General features: G+C 40.1%; 1 protein-coding gene across 1 annotated transcript; it reads left to right on the plus strand.

Annotated features, from left to right (window-relative positions):
- Positions 1 to 646: 646 nt before the first annotated feature.
- Positions 647 to 5,962, plus strand: LOC133790944 (uncharacterized). Its single transcript, XM_062228796.1, has 4 exons — positions 647 to 853; positions 1,003 to 1,051; positions 2,274 to 3,071; positions 3,339 to 5,962. The coding sequence occupies exons 2-4, from the start codon at positions 1,046 to 1,048 to the stop codon at positions 5,397 to 5,399; spliced, it is 2,865 nt and encodes a 954-aa protein (XP_062084780.1). The 5' UTR covers positions 647 to 853; positions 1,003 to 1,045; the 3' UTR covers positions 5,400 to 5,962.
- Positions 5,963 to 26,526: the final 20,564 nt, after the last annotated feature.

The raw sequence follows: 26,526 nt of genomic DNA on the forward strand, positions 1-26,526 counted from the left end.
TTAAGTTTTGAGTATTTGAACTTTAATGTGTAATATATACAAGTAAATAGCTTACTTTTTTTCTTTCTATTAATTTATAATGTTTTGTGTTATAAACATAACCTAATGATATTATACATTTTCTTACAAAAAAAAAAAAAAAAAAAAGAAGTCTTAAGTTTGGAATCTCCTACCAATATTAAAAAAAATAAAAAATCTCAGAATGCTCTATATTTGCTAAGATAATACATCTACTCGAATGGTTTGGTATAACATGATACATTTTTCTCAACCAATTACATTTAGTAAAAATTATTATGTTAAAATAAACATATTAAGTAGTGTATGTAAAAATTTGAATAGAATATGATACCATACCTATGGCTATGATCATTCTTATATAAGCACTGTCATTGTAGAAAAAACTTTATGTTACAAAATGAGATGTGCTGTTTTTGTTTAGAATGGGAAAATTGAAAATTTATTTTGACTTGATAATGTTTATATGTATAGATAAATATGTTTAGATTCCTTAATCAAATTGATCTAAGATATATCTTTAGACGACAAATTCATTTAAATTAATTTTAAAAAAAAAATTGATTTACTTTAAAAATGGTTGGGTTTCATTGCTTTTGCTTGTAGTCGAGACTCGAGACTTAATACGAGAGTTGAGAGTCTCCCCGTATGTGCCTCTTTATGTACTAAAACACTTGTAGACACAACACACTATTTTCTCTCCTCATTCAGCCCTCTCTCCACGCTAAAATTCCAAAAACAGAGATTTTTCTTATTCCTTCTTAGTAATCCTACTCCTTCACTCCATTAATTCATTCTTATCTACCCATGAAAGCTCAACTCTGCTAAACAAAAGGTACCCTTTTCCTCTGTCTTCATATATATATGCTATATCTTTCTTTGTTTCTACTTATTTCTTCGTTTTCCTTTCGATGTGTTTGGTATCATAGTAAAGGTTGGCAATAGATGTGAATCAGAGTCTAACATGAAAACCCATTTGCGCAGGCTTTGTTTTTCACGTGGCTTTTTGACATTTTCAAGCTCTATAATGGAGGTTTGTCAATATTCAATCTTCTCTTGCTTTTTCACTTATTTGCATACTTGTTTGAACGTTTCAGAAGGATGTAAGTGCTTATACATTGTACTTAGATGTTTATAAATTCATTGGGTCTCAAATGTGAATTGTTATTTTTCTGGGGTTTGAAACTTTTACATGGAAAAATCTTTTGCTGTAAACTCTGGGTTCTGAATGTGTTCGATTTCGAATATGTACTGCTTTAGTAACAATCGTATAGTTCTATGCTGTTGTTTCAGTTTGCAATATGTTTAATTTTAGTTGCTTGTTTCGCTGATTCTAATTGCATTTTTGTTATGTTATGCTCTTTGTGTTTTCAACGCGGTTTAAAGCTTTCTGTATACCTTGGATACGAAGTGGATCTGCTTTTTGGTTTCTTGTTTCGGGTTGGTGGTCTTGAATTTTATATATTCTGTGTTGTCGATGGTTCTTAGCTTGGGTTGTTCTCTTTGCCTTGGACATCTAGTATCTCAATTTCGTTCTCATCAGCATGTGCATATATCAGAGTTACTAACTTGGCTTATGAGGATGGGACTTGGATTTATTTTTCCTTTTCCAAAAAAATAAAAAATAAATATCTCTTTCTGAACAGGAATCATGAATGGGTTTTGTATTTACATTCAGTAGTGATCAAGATATGAAGATTTTTTAGCAGTACTGGGTGATTACAGATTTGATCAGTGTCAATTAGCTAGGGAAGCACTCATATACAGTCATCTCTCTTTCAGTTTCAAGATTTTTGGGTTGGTGGGATCTTTCTATTTGTTGCTTTTCTCTCTTGGTTAGCTATTAAAGAGTTAGATTTGAAATGTTTGTACTCTGCTGGGTAAGAAAACATGTAGTAAATAGAAATGTCAGGATTATATTTTAGCTGTGTATCAACATTTTCTGTTCTTAGACCTTGGATCTTTAACCCTTTGATGAATGCCATTATCTAATTGCTGGCATTTGGAATGAATCGATAATCTCTGGATTTCATTAGTTTCTCTGAGAGTTATGCCATGAAGTTTAAAAGCCATGTATGGGGCAGGTTGGATTACCATTAACTGGTTATGCTTCCCTTTCCAAAACTTGTAAGAATTTTTGTGGTATATTATCTCTTTGTTGGCTTTGAGTAATTTCTTGAAATCAATCCAGTATGCAAAAAATTCTTCACAATCGTTTCTTATTTCCCCAAAAAATGTTTATTATCCTTTGGTAGGTGGAGTCAGTTGAGCTGGATCACAATGGTAATTGCATTAGAGAGACATCCATTGAGAGTTTAATTTCTCCATGTTCTCCTGATCCAAGCAATATATTTGGAGATCCAGTATTGAATCCTCGAGTTGGTGAAGACTACCAAGTCACTGTTCCTCACATGATAGCAAAATCTGAGTGTCTTAAGCTGTTGGCTAACCCTATTGATTTGGAAACTTCCAATATTTCTTATTCCTTTCTAGTGGGCTTACCTGTCCCACTTACATGGTTCCATAATGAGGATGAAGGGTTAGGATCTATAACAAACTCTGACAACACAGTCGATGCAAACAAGTCTCTTGAAACTAGAAATGGAAAAAATGACCGGACTTGCGTAAGGAAGAAAAGTTCAGAACTCAATGTTGAATCCTTGGGAATTGGGTTGGAACATAGAGAAGCAAAACCAGAAAAATTGGACCCCATGTTGAATGGAAACAACAGCTGCTATCCAATTCCAAGTTTACCAAGTGACTCTTGGAGTAATTCTGAAGTGGATAGTTTTCTTCTTGGTTTATATATATTTGGAAAGAATTTTTTTCAGATTAAAAGATTCATGGGCAACAAAGACATGGGGGAAATTCTGTCATTTTACTATGGGAAGTTCTACAGGTCTGATGCATACCGGAGATGGTCAGATAGCCGGAAGATTAAAAGAAAAAAATGTGTAACTGGACGAAAAATATTTACTGGATGGAGGCAACAGGAGTTGTTATCTCGATTATCTCCACATGTCCCAGAGGACTCTCAAAATTCCTTACTTGAGGTACTTCATAGTTCACTTCCTTTTCTGTTTTTATTTCTAGAATGAGAATTTTTGTTTTGGTATTGAAACCAAGTGTGTATACACTGATAGACATTTGTTTCCACTTATGATTTATGCATGCTTTATAATTTTTTCTCATGTATATTTTCTTTATTGCCTAAGTTGCATCACATAATCTTTGTATTCCTTATATATTACTGTTATTTTCTGATATATTTGACAGATATGTGCTGTATCCCGCTTCTAATTCTTATGATCTGTTTGTAGGGCTACAAGTCATTTGCCGAGGGGAGAATTTCATTAGAAGAATATGTCTCCACTTTAAAGTCTAGTGTCAGTATTCCCATACTTGTGGAAGCAGTAAGAATTGGTAAAGGTAAAGAAGATCTCACAGGCTTTGCAATGGATCCTGGAAAGAGCAATCATGATGTTTTAGTTTGTCCCCTCTTACCAACTGGTCAGGCTTGTTCATCCCTCACATCAGATGACATAGTGAACTTTTTGACTGGTGGTTTTCGGTTGAGCAAAGCTCGTTGCAATGATATCTTCTGGGAAGCTGTTTGGCCTCGTTTGCTCGCAAAAGGATGGCACTCTGAGCAACCAAAAAATCAGGGCTATCTCAGCTCTAAACACTATCTTGTTTTTCTTATGCCAGGAATACAAAAATTCTCAAGAAGGAGACTTGTAAAAGGAGAACACTACTTTGATTCTGTTAGTGATGTCCTGAATAAAGTAGCGTCTGAACCAAAACTTCTTGAGCTAGAAGCTGAAGAATCTTCTGTTGTAGGCCAAAATGACCAAGATGCATCAGACCAGGACGACCCTTCTGATTCTCAACGACATTGCTACCTTAAACCCAGAGTCTCTACTTGTACCTCAACCCAGATGAAGTTTACTGTTGTGGATACCAGCTTGATTTATGGAGGAAAATCATCAAGTATAAGAGAACTTAGACATTTACCTGTTGAATTTGAAAGAGCTGCAAAAGAGACTCATTATTCGATGGAAAATGAAAGGGATTCTGAGGGTGATCTAGATGAATTTGAGACTGTTGAGAAGCTCTTCCATAGTGAAAAGGCCAAACACAACAAGGGTAGATCTGACAGTGATGGTCCAAATTGTATGAAGTTCACTGTTGTTGATACAAGTCTAGTACATGGAGGAAAATCTTCAAAAGTGAGAGAACTGAGATACTCACCAATGTTAGTTAAAAGTGCTTCTGAGTTGACTGGTCTTTTAAGAAAATCTGGAACCGTTGAGGATTCATCAGGCAGACAAGAAAAAGATGTTACTGATATTTCATCTAAAGGTAAAAAGAAAATTCAAAAATCCAATCTCCAAAAGAATTTGCATGATAGTAAAAATCAAGTGGCAACCAAAAACCACTCAGATACTACAAATAAAATGGGGACACAAGTGGATCAGAACTCTGGGATATCTGGTGAGAAGCATTTGAAGAAGACTGTTTTGCATCAATTTAAACGAAGATCAAAATCTGGGCATTCAGATTATGTAGTTCCTCTCATCAAAAGACGGAGATTGACTGCCTGCGCAAAGGCAAAGACGCCTGACCTCTCTCAAAATGGCTCCCTAGGCTTAGGGTCAAAACAAATGGAACTCCAAAGGACAACAAAGTCACGTGAAACTATCAAGAATATCACTTTTCACGTCCGCCCTCCTCGTGAAAAGGAATCCTCTGTTACCTATCTGGCTGAAAGCAAACCACTTGAAGATGTTAAGTCGAAAGTTTTGAGAGAGAATTGTTTTGACAAGCACAGCTCAGAAGGAATAAGTAAGAAACATCAAGCTGAAGCATCAAATAATGCACACCCACCTCAGGGTGGTATGCTAGACTCCAAAAACCATGAAATGTTAATTGAGGAGAACGACGACACCAAGAGAGTGAATATGAATGGTAATTGCTCTCCTTCTAAAGAAAAAGAGCTTGTTTATGAGACATTGAAAACTACTGATGTGAGTACATCTGAGGAGAACCCTACCATGAACAGGAGGCAAAGCAAGAGGAACCGGCCATTGACTGCTAGAGCATTAGAGGCCCTTGCAAATGGGTTCTTAAATGTTCAGAGGAGGCCAAAAAGTACAGACATTCTCTCAGGAGGAGAAAATCCCTTTTCAAGTCCTTGCCGCAAAGCACGTAGCAAAGTCAAAGCTACTCCAACTCCAAGTCATGGTGATCCTCTTGCTGGGATTGTGGCAGCAGGAAATGACAAAGAAGTGGATGGAGCTTGTGATGACAAGAAACATAAACATATGATTAGCAAACCACTCGATCAAGTTGAAGAAGAGAAGCGGCTCTCTAACCATTAGAACTTTGCAGAGGTTTTCGATCGTCTTAAGTTTTGTTTTTGACAGAATTATTTGATGAAATGCTGAAGTTTCCTCCTTGTGCCTGAAATTTTGAATTTGCTGAGGCAAAACTGCAAAAGGCATTTAGTGTCAAGTCCTTTAATTATGTTGGATTTGTGACACTTTGAAGTTGGAGCAAAAGCAAGTTCCCAAAATGGGAACTGAACCAGGCTGTTTATATTAAGAGAATGGGGGGATTTAGTTGTCCAACAAGGGCTAATCAATGAAAAGAGAAGCTATGGAAGCACTGAAGAATCCATGTCATCTGAGCTATGGAAGATTTGTTTCAAGAGTTATGCTCTGATCAAGTTTCGACTGTGTAATTATCAGTGACTTTCTGTAATTACGTGTTCTAATACGATGTAAGTCTCTCCTGTTCTTATCATTCCTTTTGTATTGAGACACATTTTTAAATTTTGTGTGATATTCTGATAGCTTTTGGAGTAACTCAAACTGTCAAAGACTCCTTCCTTATCATGTTCCATACAACATAATTTAGCTTCTATTTCTTAGCTATTCGGTCATATTATTACTTATTTTATTCTTGTGTGTGCATGTCAAAGTTGAGTGAATTTGATCTCTTGTGGGATAAGTTGTTTCATTTTATTTTCTTTCTTATTTATATTTAAAAATATGGGAAGACAAAAAAGAAGACATTACTATATTTGTAGTTTCTACTTTTAGAAAAATATTAATTATTAAACTACTTATCGATATTCATGTTCTATAAATGAATCATTATAGTAATGACGAGTTAGCTTCCATTTATAGCAAGCACAAAATAAGAAGAAAAAAAAACACTGTTTTTCTACTTCCTAAGAATGTCATGTGTAAGCTACTTAAAAAGATTCATGTACTATATTAGTCGAACTTATTATAGTAAGATTTCTTAAGTTTTTTGTTTTTTGTTTTTTTTGAAAGGAGTCATTCTTAAGTTATGTATTGATGCTTATATGATATTTGTACAAAATAATTGGTGGTTTTCACTATTAGATGTTATAATTAAGAGCATTGTTGTAAGGGCACCCAGTGTGTTGTTATTTGGCACGTCCAACACCATATGAGGTGACACTCTATAATTAATTGATAATACTCTATTATACTTACTAAATTAAAATATGTGGATTTAATATTGTATTGCACCAATAACAATATGTCACTTTCTTGTAATATCAGTCACCACTAGTACCCTTAGCAATACTAAGGGTACCCATAGTGTCTAATACTATCTTATGTTGATTGGTGTAATTTAATAGCAGATCTCACATATTCTATTTTAAATTAAAATATGTGTCATCACTAGTGTCCTTAGCAATAATGAGAGTACCCATAGTGTCTAATACTATCTTATGTTGATTGGTGTAATTTAGTAGCAGGTCTCACATATTTTATTTAAAATTAAAATGTGTGACATATATCAAATTGTACCTATAACAATATATCAGGTAGTGTTAGAATTAATCTATAATGAATTGTTAAAAAGTTGTTCTAGAAGATTTTGTAGTCTATGATTTAATGGGTAGGTATTGTCGTTTATAAGTTGTTGCTGTTTTCATATTTTTCTCAACTATTGTCGTTTTTTTGTGCTCAACTATTGTCGTTTTAAAAGTAGTAGATTTGTTCTTTAAAAAAAAACAGTAGTAGATTTGAAAGTTACTGCCGTTTTAAAGATAGGTTTTAGAAAGTTACTGTTGCATTTGGTTATTTTCAGATTAGTGTCTACTTTCTTTCATCGAAGTGCACTGTATCGTCTTATCAAAGTTACTTTTGTATGCTCTTGACAATTTTATTAGGTAAAAAATAAAAAATCAATCTGTTTAGGTCTCAAATTTATTTATTTATATTCAAATTAAATGAGTTATGTTCCAAAAATTAAATATTTATCGTTTGGGTTTTCTAATTGAATGCTAGTCGGATTTTTCTTTATTTAAAATTGATTTTATAAGGATTTTAATTGCATTTCAAAAGATTGTTTCTTTATTTGCTTGCATTTCAAAAGGAAGACTTTTGTCACATTATAATATATTAATTGGACTACAATTAGGATATTTAGTATTGAAGTGCTTTTATTAGAATAATCTCAAAATTTTAACTAAGATAATTAGTTTTTAAACAAAGAGACATCCAATTGGTTAGATACCTCAAAACAAATAAGACCTCATATTAACGGTGTGATCGTGTAGGGTCTCAGAGATTTTGTGTCGTCTTTCGCATACTTGTAGTTGTGCTTGTTTGTAGGCCTTTTGTGCCTATTTGTAAGCTGGCATGTGCCTATTTGTAGGCTTGGTTTTGTGCACATGGTGTTCGTGCAAAACACGTTGTTGATGATGGTGCTCCCCTTATAACACTCTATATTCTGAAGAAAAATAGAAGCATTGGAATTTTTTTTACCTAATTTACATGCAATCTTACAAACCTTTTTTCTGGGTATCTGATTGACATTTCAAGGAGAGATGCTTGCTCTTGTAATTGATATTTTTAATCTCTAACTGAAAGACTTTCCTTCATCTAGAATAGTCAGTAACATGTCAATTATATATATAGGGAGTGACTATAACACATCCACTTTTTTTACAATACAAGTGCATCATTTTTCTATTTTCGGCATCTAGATAGATGCAATCCCAAAAATTTTTATATGACGGTGTACATTGTAGCTATCTAGAATATCCTACAAATTTTCAAGAAATTATGAATAAATTATCGTATCAAAAACAAGGTTCAAATAACTTGTTGCACGTGTGCTTATTTTTTTGTATACGCGTATAAAAGTCAACTGTTTGAACATTGTTTTCGGCTTCATAATTTTTTAAAAATTTGCAGGGTGTCTTAAATGATTACAATGTACACTGTCATATTAAAAAAACTGAAAAAAAATTATTGAGGTGTAGAAAACACAAACTGGTTGTACTGGTGTTGTAAAAAAAGTGGATGCATTGTAGTCGTTTCTGTTATCCCTAAAAAATATGAGGATGGCATGGTGAATGAGAAAGCGACACGTGGCATCAAAAATCAGGGAAAAACGATGAAGTATTGAGAAAAGACCGACGAGCAAAAAAGATACATCCAGGACCTATAGGGAAGTTGGCCAGGTCAAGACCCCATGGGGGTGGTCGGCTTGGCCCTAGCCTTAGGGGTGGTCGGCCTAACTCCTACCCCTAAGGGTGGTCAGCCTAAGCAGGCCCAAGAGCCCCTAGGGTGGTCGGCCTGACCCCTACCCCAGGGGTGGTCGGCCTGACATGCTCAAGAACCACCTGGGTGGTCGGCCTACCCTATTCTTCATAGGGTGATCGGCCTAAACTCTCAAGTACACTTCACTGACAAATACTCGCACTCGTTCAAACTGAAATCAAACAAGTCCAGCACCTAGAAGATCATAGGTCCAGCACCTAGAGGATTAACAAGTCCATCACCTAAAGGGTCATCGGGCCTAGCACCTAGGTCTTATAGACCAACCAAGACTTAACATTTTCCCAGAGGTTTCAACTGTGCATTATCTACCACGATCTAGAGAAACAACGAGAAACCCACGATCTCATAATCACGGGGAGGTGGACACGTATGATCATGTAACAGCCCCTGGGCACTATAAATAAAGGACACAGGGCTTCATTTCAAAGGATCGCTTTTTCTGGAATTTTTGAGATCTGAAGAATATTTGGGGAGAAATTCTGGGCAATTTAGAAACGAGTGAATGCTTTTGTTCCTCAATGTAATTGTCGAGTGATTCAATACTAAAAGCTAAGTGGATTAGGTTATTACTGTTGATCAGAATAGGGCTGAACTACTATAAAATTTCTGGTGTTTGTTTAAGATATTCGTACTTTTTCGTTTATTATATTTATTTCATTCAAAAGGTGTCGTATACTATACATACAACCGTTGGCCAATTTCACAGGTCAACATTTTGGTGCTTTCATTGAGAGTACGAAATCAAGAAACACACTTTCATCAGTTTTACGATGCCTCTAAAACCAAGTCAGACAAAGAAGATGACTCCCAGGGATTCCAACACTCAGGATCCTATCGATCCTGTTAACGAACCTCAGGTAGAGATTGGAGACCCACCTGATGCACAAGATCCACAGGATGCTCACCAGGAGGAGATGGCGCAATTTCTGGCGAGGCAGGAGGCCTTTGCTGCAGAAATTGCCCTCCAAAGGGCGACTATGGAATGACAACAACAGAAGATAGATGAGCAAGTCCAGAGGATGATCCAGAGGGAGCAGAAAGCTGACCGGAGGCACCAAGAGGCTACTGTGGCCCTGGAGGCGGCTACTCAGTTAGCCCGAGCTAATGTTGAAGCTGCTGCAGGAATGCGAGACAACAGTAACAGAGAGTCCAGGGGAGGAGTCAAATCCCACGGACGCTCTCAGAGCCACTTTCCCAGAGACAGAATGAAGAGGTACAGTCCAAGACTACATTCTCCATGATTAAGAAGAATAACACTTCATCTCGAAGTAGGAGTCTTACCAACCTGAAAGTCCCCTCCCAGGGGGACAGACAAAACAATGCAGGAGATGATGGTCAAACATCTGAGAGGTGTGACAGAAATGAAAATGGCCATTCAAAATCTCAAAGTCATGTAGAAGGAGAGGCTCGAGGGCAAGGTCGCACCGACAAGGGCAAGACGGACCTATCACCTCTACACCCTCAGTCTCGCAAGGGAAAGGAATCGATGAACAACACCAATAACATGTTCGATAGGCTAGGGAAAAATGCACAACCTCAGGATCTGAGGGAAGTCATCAACAAGAAGACTAGCGCTCAGGAGGGGGTACCAGGGATGTTTACCCCACCTGGAGCAGTAATCCCACCAGCAATGCAGGCTTAAATAGATGCACTCGTCATGGTTTTTCAGAGTTTGACAAAGAAACCTTCCAATATTGAGTTGGCACATAGAAGTGGGAGTCCCTTCAGTGCTAATATCCAAGTTTCTCAACCACCACTGAAAAACAAGACCCCTAAACTCCCAACATACACTCGGAAGGAAGACCCAGTACGACACATTGGGAAGTTCGAGGATCAGATGGAGTTACTCGGTGTGGAGCATGATTATAGGTGCAGGATATTCCCTATCACTCTCTCTGACTCAGCTCAATCTGGATCCATCACTTCCTAGGAGCAGTTCAGGAAGGAATTTTGCAAGGTCTTCAGTGCTGGACAGATTCAACCAGTTTTTTCCAATCAGCTAGCTGACATCAAGCAAGGGAAAGATGAATCCCTCAAAGACTACATCCAAAGATTCATGAGAGAGGCAAACCGAGCGTCCACAGTAGGGGATGAAAGGAAGTTCGTTGCCATCTCGGCAGGAATAATTTATCGTAGTCCCTTGTGGGATAGTTTACACAAGAACCCCATCAACACCTTGCAGGAGTTCTTGGACTGAGCAAACAAATACATGAAGCTAGATGACGCTATCATGAAGGAAGAAAAAGGCATAAACCATTCGACCACTGTCAAGGCAGATAAGAACGGCGCAAACCCTTAGGGCGACAATGGGGGTAACGGTAAGAAGATGAATACCTTAGGTGCCGAGCAGGGTGGAGAGAAGAAAGCTAAGTCTGCACCAGCCGAAAAACAACCTAAGCATCAGCCCTACCAGCCCAGGTTCACCAATTATATCGTCCTGACTACATCAAGGGCTGAGATTTACTTGGAAACATACCAGGAGGTACCATATCGAAAGCCACCACCCTTGCGTTCTGAAGGAAAGAATGGCAAGAATAAGTTTTGTCATTTGCATAATGATTATGGGCACGACAGAAATGAGTGCAAGCAATTGAAGGATGAGATAGAGTTCTTTCTCCGATCAGGAAAACTCTCGAGGTACCGAGTCAAGATCGAAACCCCGAGCAGGAATCCAAAATTCTGAAGGCAGAGGAGTCCACCACTAGAGCCAGCGACCGTATACTTCACACTGGAGACCATATGTGGGGGGCCCCACATAGCAGATAACAGTAATAATGCTCATGAGCGATATGCAAGGACCCTCAGACATGAGGTTAGGGAGTCTTCCAAGTACATGGCAGTCGAGGAGCGGTCTCCAAAAAATCCAAAGTATGAAAGTGAAACTCTCACTTTTACAGAGGATGACGCTAGACACGTGAGGTACCCCCAGAATGACCCTTTGGTCCTTACCATTCAAATCGCCAATGCCTGAGTGAAGAGATGCTTGGTGGATACGGGAAGCTCAGTAGATATCATCTATAAATCATCCCTCGAGAAAATGAAGCTCACGGTCAAGGACCTGACATCGTGTTCCCAAGTGATATATGGGTTCACAGGAGAATGCCTAGCACCAGCAGGAACTATCAGACTACGGTCACGATGGGGGATGCCCCCAGGCACGAGACTGTGATAACAAAGTTCCTAGTGGTAGATTGCTCATCGACTTACAGCGTAGTGCTTAGGAGACTCCTCCTGATGGCGTTACACGTAGCAGTGTCTATCTGGCATCTATCTTTGAAGTTCCCCATAAGTGCAGGGCACGGATGCGTACAGGGTAACCAGAGGGAGGCACAAGAATGTTATAATGCATCAGTGTTCAAGGCAAAGAAAGGACCATGCGTAAACAATATGGTAGTAATCTGCTACGAAGAGAAGGAAGGAACCGATGAGGTTGTCAACATGGAAGTTAACGTTGAAAGAAATACTTTACTTAAGTCGGGGGCTCCTTTTAACGAAGATTTGTTATTATAGCAAGTTTCCCAAAGTGAGGGAAACGACATCGATCCTCGCTTTGGGGATGACGTCATGGGGGTAGGACCAGACGAAGATCTTGACGAAGTCCTACTAAATGAGGAGGACCCAACTAGAGTAATTAAAGTTGGAAAGGAGACAAAGGTGGAAATTAAGGCACGATTGATAGAATTTTTGAAGAAGAACCATGGCGTCTTTGCCAATGTGGACAAGAACTACCCACCAGTGCAACAAAAGAGGAGACTGCTTGACAAAGACCAATCTCAAACCCTGAAGGAGGAGGTCGAATGGCTCAAGGAAAACAGTTTTATAAGGGAGGCCTACTACCCAGATTGGGTATCAAACCCCATGTTGGTCCCAAAGCCAAACGAGAAGTGGAGAACTTGTGTGGACTTCATAGATTTGAACAAGGTCTGCCCCAAAGATTGCTTCCCAATACCCAGAATAGACCAACTGGACGATGCAACAGCAGGACATGAAATACTCTCATTCATGGATGTGTATTCTGGGTATAATCAAATAAGTATGCACCCTCCCGATGAGGAACATACTAGCTTTCAAACAGAGAAGGGATTGTACTATTATAAGGTGATGTCATTCGTCTTGAAGAACGCAGGAGCCACCTACCAGCGTTAGTGAATGGCATGTTCTGAGACTTGATCGGCAAAAATATGGAGGTATATGTCGATGACATGTTGGTCAAGTCCAAAGAAGTTGGAGGGCATGTTCGAGACTTGGAAGAATGCTTTGAAATACTTAGAAAGTATAGCATGAAGTTAAACCCTCTCAAGTGCTCGTTTGGAGTTGATTCTGGTAAGTTTCTCGGATACATAGTCAATTCATGTGGAAACGAGGCTAACCCCGAGAAGATCAAAGCATTGATCGACATGAAGTCACCTACCACAATCAAAGAAGTGCAAAGCTTCACCGGGAGAGTAGATGCCCTCAGTAGGTTCATATCAAAGTCTACGGACAAGTGTGTCCCTTACTTTAACTTACTGAAGGGCAGCAAGAAGATCCAATGGATCGAGGAATGTGAAGAAGCCTTCCAAGCCTTGAAGGAGCATCTCGTTCAACCTCCCATCCCAGTGAAGCCAATATATGGTGAAGTACTATTCATCTATTTGGATATCATCGAGCATGCAATCAACGCTGCTTTGGTAAAAGAAGAGAATAGGGTACAACACCCTGTGTACTATATCAGTAAAAGGCTAGTAGGTGCAAAGTCTAGGTATCCCCCTCTTGAAAAGCTAGCCTACTATTTAGTAGTCGCCTCTCGAAAGCTGCATCCATATTTCCAAGCTCATTTGATCCGAGTCCTGACCGAACAACCATAGGGACAAGTTCTTCAGAAACCAGAGGCCTCGGGATGATTACTCAAGTGGGCAGTGGAACTAGGATAGTTTAATATCACTTATCATTCAAGGATGACGATAAAAGGACAAGCATTGGCAGACTTCATAGTCGAAGGCACCAACCTTGAAGACCCTTCCTACCAATCAGAGAATGGAGATACTGAGAAGGAAGGAGATACTCCTGTATGGAAGCTATATGTTCATGGAGCATCCAATGAGCACAACTCAGGCACAGGAATCATACTGATCACTCCAGAGAATCACCGAATCCATTGCGCCCTCAGATTTGGATTCAATGCTTCAAACAACGAGGCTAAGTACGAGCCATTATTAGCAGGATTACGCTTGTCTTGGGATGTGCATGCACAGTCCCTGGAGATATTAAGCAATTCCCAGCTAGTGGTGTACTAGGTACTGGGGCGTATCAAGCCAAGGGACTTAGGAGGGTGTAGTACCTGAACAAGGTGAAGGACTTGTTGGTGCAATTAAAAAAATACTCAATTATACAAGTTCCGAGATAACAAATTTCCAACGTTGATGCCTTAGCCAAGCTTGCCAGTGCCAAAGATGCGGATACTCTAAATATCATTCCCGTTACTTCGCGAAAAGAAGCATAGCCGACTAGGAGGAAAAAGTAGCATTTTTCAAATTATCTATCTAATAGCCGTTGTGCTTCAATGAATGAATTTAATTTCTTAAGTTTCACTTAATTCTTTAAATTTCTTTCAACGAGGGACTTGTCCTTTAGACTTGTCAACCCCATCGGATCATGTTCGATTCTAATCCTTGAGGGACCTATCGACTCGTAAGATCCAAACAAGAGACTGGTCCGAGGACCTTGTCGCCAAATTATGGATCATGTTCGATCTTGGTTCTTGAGGAGCCTATCGACCCATACGATCCAAACAAGAGACTGGTCTGAGGACCTTGTCGCAAAATTATGGATCCTATTTGATCTTGGTTCTTGAGGAGCCTATCGACCCATACGATCCAAACAAGAGACTGGTCTGAGTACCTTGTCTCCAAATTAAGGATCATGTTTGATCTTGGTTCTTGAGGAGCCTATCGACCCATACGATCCAAACAACGAGACTGGTCCTAGGACTTTGTCGCCAAATTAAGGATCCTGTTCGATCTTGGTTCTTGAGGAGCCTATCGACCCATATGATCCAAACAAGAGACTGGTTCGAGGACCTTGTCGCCAAATTATGGATCCTGTTCGATCTTGGTTCTTGAGGAGCCTATCGACCCATACGATCCAAACAAGAGACAGGTCCTAGGACCTTGTCGCCAAACAGTGGATCATGTTCGATCTTGGTTCTTGAGGAGCCTTTCGACCCATATGATCCAAACAAGAGACTGGTCTGAGGAATTTGTCGTCAAATTAAGGATCATGTTCGATCTTGGTTCTTGAGGAGCCTATCGACCCATACGATCCAAACAAAGAGACAGGTCCTAGGACCTTGTTGCTAAATTTATTGATCATGTTCGATCCTGGTTCTTGAGGAACCTATCAACCCATACGATCAAAAAAGAGACTGATCCGAAGACCAGTCGCCATCATCGGATCATAATCGAATCTAGTCCTTGAGGGATCGATCGATAATTTGATCTAAGACTCGTTACATGCTCGATTAGCCCATCTAGACCCAGTTGGTTCAACTTAGACACTTCTGTCTACAATCATTATAACGAGTACACGAGAGATTACGTAGATCGTGATCGACACTTACTACATAATCTGCATCTATGTATAGGTATCATTACTACTGAATATGAAACCATCACCCGACTACCAAAGAGGGACAAGCATTTGCTGCTTGCATCATTAGGTGAAAATGATAGTACTATGTGTCTAACACTCGAAGCAAGGCATGGTCAAGTAGTAAGTGACCAAGGCTTTTAAACCCATGATCACTTGGGGGCATATAGTACATAACAATTGGGGTATAGACAAGCAATGAGGGTGTGACCTTAAGTACTAAGCAAGCTCAAGTTTTTCTAGGACATTTGTTCAACATATGTTCCAAAAGTGCAAAAAACAAAAACAAAAAAGGCATTGGTGGTCGACCTGACCTGTTTTGTTCATGGTACTTGGTGAAGTATCATACTACTCACATTACCATGGTTGTTAGCATGAAAAACATAAAAGAGTAAGGTTAGTATGGCACGTGAAATATATGTGTTCAGAGTATACTGATACCTGAGCCAATGAGGGTTGTGAGTTGATATACTTAGTAAGCATTGGAAATAAAAAATTTCAACCAATACATCATAACAAAAAAAAGCATAAAGGCATAAAATGTCATGTGTAAAAATTGTCAAGTACAGGTGCCCCACCAATGGCATGAAAGGAAAGACAAAATAAAAGACCAATAGAAGACTAACTAGGGCGAGGAGTATCACCTGAAAGACCACCTTGAGCCTCGACAGCCTCATGAGCCAGACACTTCCTAAGCTCCTTCGCTCGCGTCTTCTCGGGAAGGAAATCCAAGTTCAAATCTTTGTTGGACTTCTAGATCAAGTAGAAGCAAGAGAAAGCTGTCTCTGAATACTCCTCTAGAGCCTTGTCCTGGGCAGCTTTGACCTCTCGCTCCTTCTTGACAAGAGCATCCTTCCGCAATTGGTCCATGTCGGCAATCAACTTCTCTTTCTCAGCTTCAGACTGTTGGAGCTGATCAGCAAGTTTCCCCTCCATCTGGATTATCCTAAGATTCATCTCGGTCACTTTCTGCTATTTGAGCTCCACGGTACTGCGGAGGATGTTAATCTCTTCATCCTTCGAAGCAATGTCAGCATCCCTAGAGCTGAGAACGCGCCTAAGGTCCAGCACCTCTTGGCGGACAACTTCAAGCTCAGAACAAAGGTTGGAGAGCATAGAGGTATACTCCACAAACCTATCATGGACATGAGAGACCAACATCAGGCATGCAAAAAACATATACGTGTTAGATAAACGTCAGCGAGCAAAAGATAAGAAGATAACTAGGACTCACACTCTGAATGTCTAGGAGTGACTTCGTTAGAATGGTGCTCAAGTCCTCATTCTTAATTCCATTAAAAGTTGTTGTCGTCTGCTCCAGATGAGACGCTCGGTCCATAAGGACACCTAGGTTCCGTATAGCAGACTAGTGTGGCTCAGATAAGGGAGCAGGCGCAGAACAGGATGCACCCGCATCAGTGGAAATAGGAGGAATTGGTGTAGACAAAGATGGCTCTACCTCTGCGATTGGACTAGATGCCAAAAGAATCAAACTAGACACCAAGGGAGTCGGAGGAGACACCTCGAGAGGAACCTTAATTACCAACTCAGCCTCAACCTTGGCCCTTTTTTCCACTCGAATAGAAGGACTGGCCTCGGTGGGAGTCGACCTCTGCTGGGTATGAACAAAACCAAACATGTCCAAGCCTGCAAAAGAATATCAAATGTTAGAAGGATATTCAGCACATATGAATCGTAAAATAAAGGTGATAAAGTGTTGAACCTTCTTAATGAGATTCGGGTTTGAACGTAGTCTCATCAAAGTCGTCAGAAGCAAGCGATGAGTATGCGACAGATGCACCCACCTCATCACCCTCCTGTCCAGCTAGCACAGGCAAAGAGGGTACCTCCTCGACTTGAATGGGTCCCGGTGAGTTTATGGTGGTCACGGACTCGGGACCATCGTCATCCGGAACATCGACTACAGTAGGAGGAAACATCCCGACCTTCCTAAGGTTCTCTGAAGTAACGAGGGTCTTGACATTATTCTCCTCAGGGGTCATGGAAATCAATGACTTGGCCCTAACTTTCATAGCCTAGGTCGGGAGCGGTCTATAAAAAGGCCCAACGTGCTTAAACTTGGAGTAGTTGGCCTCTGCGTCCTTAGTAAAGAAATAGTTGTCGGTATATCTAAATGCCTTGCTATTTCCAGAGATCTCTTCCAAGAAGGTATTGGTATCCTCACTCATATAATGGTGGAAGTAGAAATACCCCGAGTTGCACTAAGAAGGGTTCATCTTCAGGTCAAACAAGTAGTGGATCTCGTGAGGCACTGGAGTAGCCTATTTTCTGCGGTGATAGATAATGTACAATGCAGATAAGACCAAGATCTCATTAGGAGCCAGTTAAGAAGGACTAATACCAAAATAGTCTACAATGCTACGAAAGTATGGATGAAGAGGGAGTAGGACGCCTGACTTGATGGCAGAACGTGTCCAAGCGCACATACCTAGAGGGGGGTCCTCAGCTATGTCATTTGGACCAGGGATAGTAATAGACACACCAGAGAGGTCAAAGGTCTTCCTTAAGATCTTTACCTTCTCTTCATTCATGTTAGAGACAGCCCCCTTGAGCCACACAAACTCATAATCAGCAGGGCGAGGCTTCTTAACTAGTTTCCATATGATCTCACTGGCCAAGGTGGCCCCAGAATCTGATGAATGGAACTCCTTTTGCCGTCTCTTCTTCTGTTGCGCAGCTGGCGAGACTGTCTTTCTCTTGGAAGGAGAGCGAACCACCTTAGGCCGGAACCTGTGAATAGAACGCTCTTGAGGATGAGTAGCATGGCAATGAGAGCCCTCAGTATGTTCTCGCTGAGAAGAAGAGTGATGGGGAACCCGACTGGTATGCCGATGTAAAGGGCATTGCAATGACTTCGCATCGGGATAATGACTTCGCTGACATCCTTGAAAATCGCCTATGCTAGGCTTTGAAACCCTAGAAATCGCAGGCTAATGGATCTCAAAGAGGTGGTCGGCCTAGGTTTTTACATCCTTGAAGTCGCATGTGCTAGGGTTTGTAACCCTGGAAATCGCCTAGGCTAAGGAATTTCACAGAGAAATCATAACTTGACTCAAATAAGTCAATTATTTTGGATCAAAATAAAAGAAAATTCCTCAAATATTCAAAGTATTTCCTCTAAATCTAAGCACATTTAAATTAAATGGTGTAAGGATTAGGAGAAAGTACTTACCAAAGATCTGAGTTTGATGAAGAATTAAAGCAATCAGGCTTGGAGACTCCTATGGGTGAGGCGCACAGAGCAAGAGAATGACCAGTGAGGCTCTACTAATAACCTCTCAGGTTGACAAGATATTTTTAAGAATTCAAATTTCCTTGAAAAATTATCTAGTATGGTTAAAATTTTAAAATTCCTTGAAAAATATTTTGTATTTTTAAGAATTAATATCCTTAAGAAATATATTATATGTTTAGGACGTCAAAACTCCTTGAAAAATATATTATATTTTTAGGATTTCAAATTTCCTTGAAAAATATACAGGATTTTTAGGAAATTAATTTTCCTTGAAAAACCTAATTATTTTTAGGAATAACCAATTATCCTTGAAAAATTCATGCTGAGCAAATTATCGATAGTTAAAAAAGTGCTATGTAATGTTATGAGGGACTTGGTTGTTAAAGTACTGCTACGGTATGTTTCTCGGGCCAGGATCAAATTTACTGTAATGTTGAATACATTACAATAAACTTAGGGGGAAAATGTTATACCTCAAAAATATGAGGATGACGTGGCGAATGAAAAAGCAGCATGTGGCATGAAAAATCAAGGAAAAACGACAAAGTATTGAGAAAAGACCGACGAGCAAAAAAGATAGGTCCAGGACTTATAGGGAAGTTGGCCAGGCCAAGACCCTGTAGGAGTGGTCGGCTTGGCCCTAGCCCTAGGGGTGGTTGGCTTGACTCCTACCCCTAGGGGTGGTCGGCCTAAGCAGGCCCAAGAGCCCCTAGGGGTGGTCGGCCTGACCCCTACCCTAGGAGTGGTCTGCCTGACATGCTCAAGAACCATTTGGGTGGTCGACCTACCCTATTCTTCATAGGGTGGTCGGCCTTAACTCCCAAGTAAACTTCATTGATAAATACTCGCACTCGTTCAAACTGAGATCAAACAGGTTTAGTACCTAGAAGATCACAGGTCCAACACCCAAAGGATTAACCCAAAGGGTCATCAGGCCTAGCACCTAGGTATCATAGACCAACCAAGACATAACATTTTCCCAGAGGTTTCAACCGTGCATTATCTACCACAATCTAGAGAAACAACGAGAAACTCATGATCTCATAATCACGGGGAGGTGGACACGTAACTCTACTACCTGATAATCGTGTACCAAACCATGATCCCAGTATTACTGATCATGTAACAGCCCCTGGGTACTATAAATAAGGGACTCATGGCTTCATTTCAAAGGATCGCTTTTTCTGGAATTTTTTAGATCTGAAGAATATTTGGGGAGAAATTTTGGGCAAATTAGAAACAAGTGAATGCTTTTGTTCCTCAGTGTAATTGTTGAGTGATTCAATACTGAATGCTAAGTGGATTAGGTTATTACTGTTCATCAGGACAGGACTGAACCACTATAAAATTTCTGGTGTTTGTTTAAGATATTTGTACTATATCGTTTATTATATTTATTTAGTTCAAAAGGTGTCATATACTGTACATACGACAGTTGGCCAATTTCACAAGTTAGTAGCTTCCATATATATATATATAAATATAAAGTATATTATGGTAACTTATAAATCTTATTTGATTTTCAGGTTGAAATCTCACTTCGTTGGGGAGGCTTAGAAGCGACCAAGTTTGCAGGCTTACAATGTTTTGTCTTTTAACTCTTATTGTCTAATTTTTTGGTCCTGGGCCTCTTCGATTCAAAGCGTCTGCCACAACGTTAGCTTTCCCTAGGTGATAAAGAATCTCACAATCATAGTCTTTTACTAACTCAGTCGACGCCTCTGTCTCATGTTTAAGTCCTTCTGGGTGAAGAAATACTTCGAACTCTTATGATCGGTGTATATCTCACACTTTTCTCCATACAAATAGTGTTGCCACACTTTCAGTGCAAATACCACCACTGCTAACTCCAAATCGTGAGTAGGGTATTGTTGTTCACATTCCTTCAGCTAACACGATGCGTAGGCAATAACTTTCCTAGTCTGCATCAACACACATCCTAACCCCAGTCTTCATGCATCACAGTACACTACAAAATATCCCCATCTAAAGAAAGGCTCAGCACCAGAACAGTAATCAATCGTCGCTTCAACTCCTGGAAGCTATTCTCACATTTGTCTGACCACACAAAATTTAAGTTCTTTCATGTCCACTCTATCAGTGGTGTAGCAATCTTTGAGAATCCTTCCACAAATCATCGATAATACCCCGCCAACCCAAGGAAAATCCTAACCTCCAAGGCTTTCCTTAGCCTTGACCAATCCCTAACTGCTTCCACCTTGGCCGGATCTACCTTAATCCCATCTCTACTGATAATGTGACTAAGGAATGTCACCTGCGACAACCAAAACTCGCACTTTTTAAACTTGGCATACAACCCGTGCTCCCTCAATCTCTATAATACTAACCAGAGATGTTGCTCATGCTCTGCCCCTGAACGAGAGTAAACTAGGACGTCGTCGATGAAGACAATCACAAACTGATCCAAATAATCTTTGAACACCCTGTTCATTAGATCCATAAATGTTGTTGGGGCATTAGTCAACCCAAATGACATGACTAGAAACTCGTAATGCCCATACCTCATTAGAAATGTCGTCTTCGAAATATTCTTATCCTTGATCCTCAGCTGGTGATAACTAGATCGAAGACCAATCTTCAAGAACACTATCTTACCCTGCAACTGGTCAAACAGGTTATCTATCATCGGTAGTGGGTACTTGTTCTTGAAAGTTAACTTGTTCAACTCCCTGTATTCTATACACATCCTCAGGGTCCCATCTATAACGCCCTAAACTCCAGGGACCGTTACGGTGCGCATTATAAACAGTGCTAAACTCGCTAATCGAGTCATTTGGCCATAAACGTGTAACTAAGTATGATTAGCGGTTTAGGGATTAAAATTTTTGGTTAAGATATAACGTTTCATTAGAACGTTTACTGTATACATTGGGATCCCAAAAATATAATTTAAAGGTCTATTACAAGAAAATATTTACAACCAGCCGATCTAAGCGGCAAAACGGGGTTTAACCCTAGTTCCTCTTTCAACCCTCAGCCGTGGTGGTCGAGCAGCCACATATGTACACGTCGTCACCTAAGCTCTCCAAATCAAGGATGGTCCAGCTTTCTTTTGCCTTTACCTGCACCACATAGCACCCGTGAGCTGAAGCCCAACAAGAAAACTCAATATGCTCATGAACAGTAATAACATGTCATCAAATCATAATGTGCATGCCTAGCAATAATATCCTTCATCATGCATGCAAGCAGGTGCAAACAAATGATTATGGGATCCTGCATCTAAATAGATGACTAATGAATCAATCTCTGGGGACCTGCTTCTTGAATAAATGACTAGTAAGTCAATCTCGGAGTGGGTGACTAATGAGTCACACCCTGTCTAGGTGACTAATGAGTCACATTCTATATAGAAGACTAATGAGTCTCACTCTGTATAGGTGACTAATGAGTCACACTCTGTATAGGAGACTAATGAGTCTCACTCTGTATAGGTGACTAATGAGTCTATCTCTGTCTAGGTGACTAATGAGCCACACTCTAGAGGTCCCATACCCTCCTAGCCATGTGACTTGTAGGTCACCTTAGCCCTTCTGGCTCTGGCTCTAAATAACTAGCCCTTAGACTAGACAAGCGCTTTTAATTTTCATCGAACTTGAGGTCGATCCGACATTAATGCTCATTTGAGTCATTCAATGCAAATGTCGATTAGATCTAATCTTTTATCGGCTTGCGTTAAACATGCTAAGTTCGTTCTTGACTTATGAGTCAATACCATGTGACCAGTGCTCAGTACCACTGTCGAACTTGACTAATGAGTCATAGCTTCACAGTTGATACTGACACCATTGCCAATTCTGACTAGTGAGTCAGTGCCACACACAAGTAAGAAATGCTACCAGGCATATATCATATGTCAAATATCCAAACGTAGGGCATTCGACATGCTTACTTAAAAGTTGCTAGCACAATTATGATCATGCACAAATACAGAGACTCAAGCTTTGATCAGTCTCATATTCAACATTCATGGCATGCCCTAAACACATGTTTCTCGTGCATCATATGCATCACATTTAATCACCCGACATGCCTCAATAATAATCATACACAAGTGAGCGAGATTGCTAAGCATTTGATATGCTATCAATGTTCACATTTAAACATCCAACATGCATCAAGAATAACCATGCATGTCACATATGGGGTGCAATTTTCTTACCTTTGTTCCAAGCACAAGTTACCAATAAACGAGTCACAAGCACGATCCTGATTCCAAGCCTCTAGTGATAACCTAGTCACAACCACAAATGGTGATCCAATGAGTTCAAGTTCTAAAACCAATCCCAAAACCAAAACCTAGCCTCTGAGACATCGAATTCCACTAAACCGGGTAGTAGGAACGATCCCGAGGCCTAAGGTTTGAGTTCCCCTAACCAAAACATCAATTTGGCCATAAACAACACTAAGCGTTGTGGCCCCCAGCCCTTTGAAAACTCTCCACCTGCTTCTTCGAGCCTGGGCCGCGACGCCCAAGAACAGGGTTGCGGCCCAACCTCAGACTAGCCATTTTTCCCCAATTTTAACCTTTTAAAACCTTCCAAAAACCTGTCCAAACATCTCCAAACTCAAAAATCAAAGTTCCCAAACATCCCCATGATCAAAAACCCATAAAACCCAAGCTTCAATTCAATCAAAAACTCATCAAAACACAAAGTCCAATTCAAGCTTAAAACTTTAAAAAACTTAGAAATTAAAACTTGGATTACCTCCGATTGAGTTGTTTTCCAACTAAATCCTCCGGCTAATAAGCTTCTAATATTTCCTAGGATTGCTATGCCTTGATCCTCGCTTGAATCTGAGTCCTAGAACTCAATTTTCCTTCAAAAATGCGATCGGGAGACAAAAATGGAACTTTGAGGGAGAGAGAACTTACTGAACGTTCTTTTTATTTCTTAAAAGGTTACTTCAAGCTAAAGTAGCCTCAAACAAATCCTAACGCTCGGGGTCCCGAAAACACCCCTGGGGACAAAATAGTCAAAACCTCCAGAATTTCCCCATGATCTTACTAACTCCCAATTTATCACCAAATATTTATTCCCATTACCCAATAACCCAGTAATGCTAAATACCCCTTGACTCACTCTGAGTCAAGAATAAATCTCGTTGTGACTTATCCACTAACTTACCTTCTAGGATCGTCTCGTGCTGAGTTACCCTAGCATAACCAATAATAATAATAATGCACCACACACACATATCACATATATGCCAAATATGCCCAAAATGGTCAAAATATGAAAATCACCCAATTAATCAGAAATGGGTTCACATGCATATTTAATACACCTAAACATACATACCTAACACATGCATATAATCATTTAAGAACATAATAAATCAATTATGGCCCTTCCAGCCTCCTAATCAAGGTCCTAAACCTTATTAGGAAATTTGGGGCATTACATCATCCTTCTTCTTCACAAACAAAACCGGAGCACCCCACGGTGAGAAGATAGGTCTGATAAATCTCAGATCCAATAATTCCTGCAACTGTACCTTCAACTCTTTCAGCTTTGCCGGAGCCATCCTGTATGGTGCCCTCAACACTGGTTCTGTACCCAGTGCTAACTTAATAACGAACTCAATCTCCCGATGCGGTGGCAATCTCGGTAAGTCCTTAGGGAACACATCCAAGAACTCACACACCAACCTGGTCTCCTCTGGTCCCACCGGCATAACCCTAGTGGTATCCACCATGCTAGCTAGGAATCCTATACAACCTCCTTGTAATAGGTCTCTAGCCCTTAATGCTGATATCATAGGCATACGGGGTCCATGCACAGTTCCAACAAAAACGAAGGGATCCTCACCCTCGAGCTCAAAAGTCATCATCTTCTTCTTGCAGTCTATAGTCGCCCTATACCTAGTTAACCAATCCATCCCCAAAATCATGTCGAAATCATCCATACCTAACTCAATCAAATCCAGTGATAGTTCCCTATTGTCCACCACCACTGGTAATGACCTAATCCATTTCCTAGAGACTACCAGTTCCCCAGTAGGCAATAAAGTCCCAAACCCCACCGTGTATAATAATCACAAGGTCTACACAATCTATTAATCAATCTGCAAGAAACAAATGAATGTGTAGCACCAGAATCAATCAATACAGTATATGGAGTACCAGCACTAGAAAGTTGACCTGTCACCACCGAGGGACTAGCTTCAGCCTCTGCCTGAACCAAGGCGAACACTCGAGCTGGAATCAAGTTGTCCACCTTCCTTGGTTCTTCCTTCTTCATGCTCAGGCAGTATTTCTTGAGATATCCAACCACCCTGCACAAATAGCATGCCTTCACCCGACATTAGCCTAGACGACGCTTCCTACACCTGTCACACTCTGGGTAACTCCTCCGAGTCTCATTGGCACTCTGGCAGTCGTCCTGAACACCTCGACCCTTCCTATCAGGACTTGCAGTGGTCAAGGTGTCAGGGGTCTTCCTCTTCTGGTCACTAGGGCCTCCACCCCTACCAGATCCTATAATTAGAGGCACTACCCTCTGAACATCACGTCATGCAGCACTCTCTCTCCATATCTTATTCTATGCCTCCTCAGCTGTGAGGGCTTTCTCAATCACCAGGGCATAAGTAGTCTCCCCATGTGTTGATGTAATTCGCACATCCTGGGATATCATAGCATCAACCCTCGAACAAATCTATCTTATCTGGTTGCATGTGTAGGTACTATGTCAGGTGAAAACTTAACCAGTCTGTCAAATTTCAAAGCATACTCAGTGACTGTCACTGCCTTGCACCAAACTAGTAAACTCGTTCACCTTTGTCGCACTAACCACATTACTCTAGTACTTCTAGTTGAACAGATCTCTGAACTCATCCCAACTCATGGTAGAAATATCTCGAGTCTGTGATGCCACCTCCCACCATATACAGGCATCATCTCGAAACATAAAGGCGGCGCAAACCACTTTGTCATTACCTACCACCCTCATAAAATATAGGATGGAGGTAGTTAGGCTTATCCACTACTCAGCCTTGAGCGAATCTGATCCTCCTTTAAAGGTTGGAGGATGTTGCTTCCTGAATCTCTCGTATAGCGGTTCCCACATGTTTACAATCTCAGGATATTGTAAGGCTTGTGCCACGACAGGTGGCATGTCTGGTGCAGTTTTCCCTGGCGAAACCTACTGTCTTAGTAAACATATCTCATCCTCTTGACTTTGAAGTCTTGCTTGCATATCAACAAGCATCTGCTGCCAGTTCTCAGGGTTGGAGGGTTTTGACCTTGGTTATCATCTCTAGCCTTGATCTCAACGTCGACTAGTCAAACTAATCGCCTTGGAGGCATAACTTTCTAAGTATATATGCAATCAATGACTCGGCTAATTAGGCAATGATAACACGCTTTAGAAGTCACCCCACGGTCCAACACCAACAATTAAACAAATACATGCAACCACAATGCTAATAAGAATTTCAGTAACCCTAACATACAGTAGCAATGCTAATAAGCATGCCTTTTCATGTATACATAACAGTCAAGGGCCAGGCCCTATCAGTATATCTCATGCTTCCTAATAAACAAGTAGATTAGGAATTTATATCTTATTTAAGTAGTTAAACTCACATAACCACATAAGTAGCTACCAAACCCTGAGTTGAACTTGTCTTTAACGACGAGTGTACAAGTCCAGCCAGTCTTAAAGAACCCTTAAACTTAGACTGCTCTGATACCAAGTTGTAATGCCCTGGATAGCCAATGTCATTACACTGTGTATTTTAAATAGTGCTGGACTTGCTAATCAAGTCATTTGGTATAAATGTGTAACTAAAGGCTAATTCATGGATTAGTGTTTAAAAGTTTTGATCATAGGAATAGTTATTTTCATTTGAAAGTTTGAGTCTATACATGGGATCCAAAAATAAAAATTTACAAGGCATTTACAACTCCTAAATCCCAAAAGTAATTACAACATAAAACTACCTAAGCGAAAAAATTTAGGTTTGACTCTAGTCCCTCTTGAATCCTCG

Source organism: Humulus lupulus, chromosome 7 (genome assembly GCF_963169125.1).
Source record: "Humulus lupulus chromosome 7, drHumLupu1.1, whole genome shotgun sequence".
In the NCBI taxonomy this organism is placed as follows: domain Eukaryota; kingdom Viridiplantae; phylum Streptophyta; class Magnoliopsida; order Rosales; family Cannabaceae; genus Humulus; species Humulus lupulus.

Bases quoted from the DNA above. Each gene is read 5' to 3' on its own strand.
- LOC133790944 (XM_062228796.1), top strand. The intron at 3,072-3,338 runs GTACTTCATAGT...ATCTGTTTGTAG, and splicing joins CTCAAAATTCCTTACTTGAG to GGCTACAAGTCATTTGCCGA.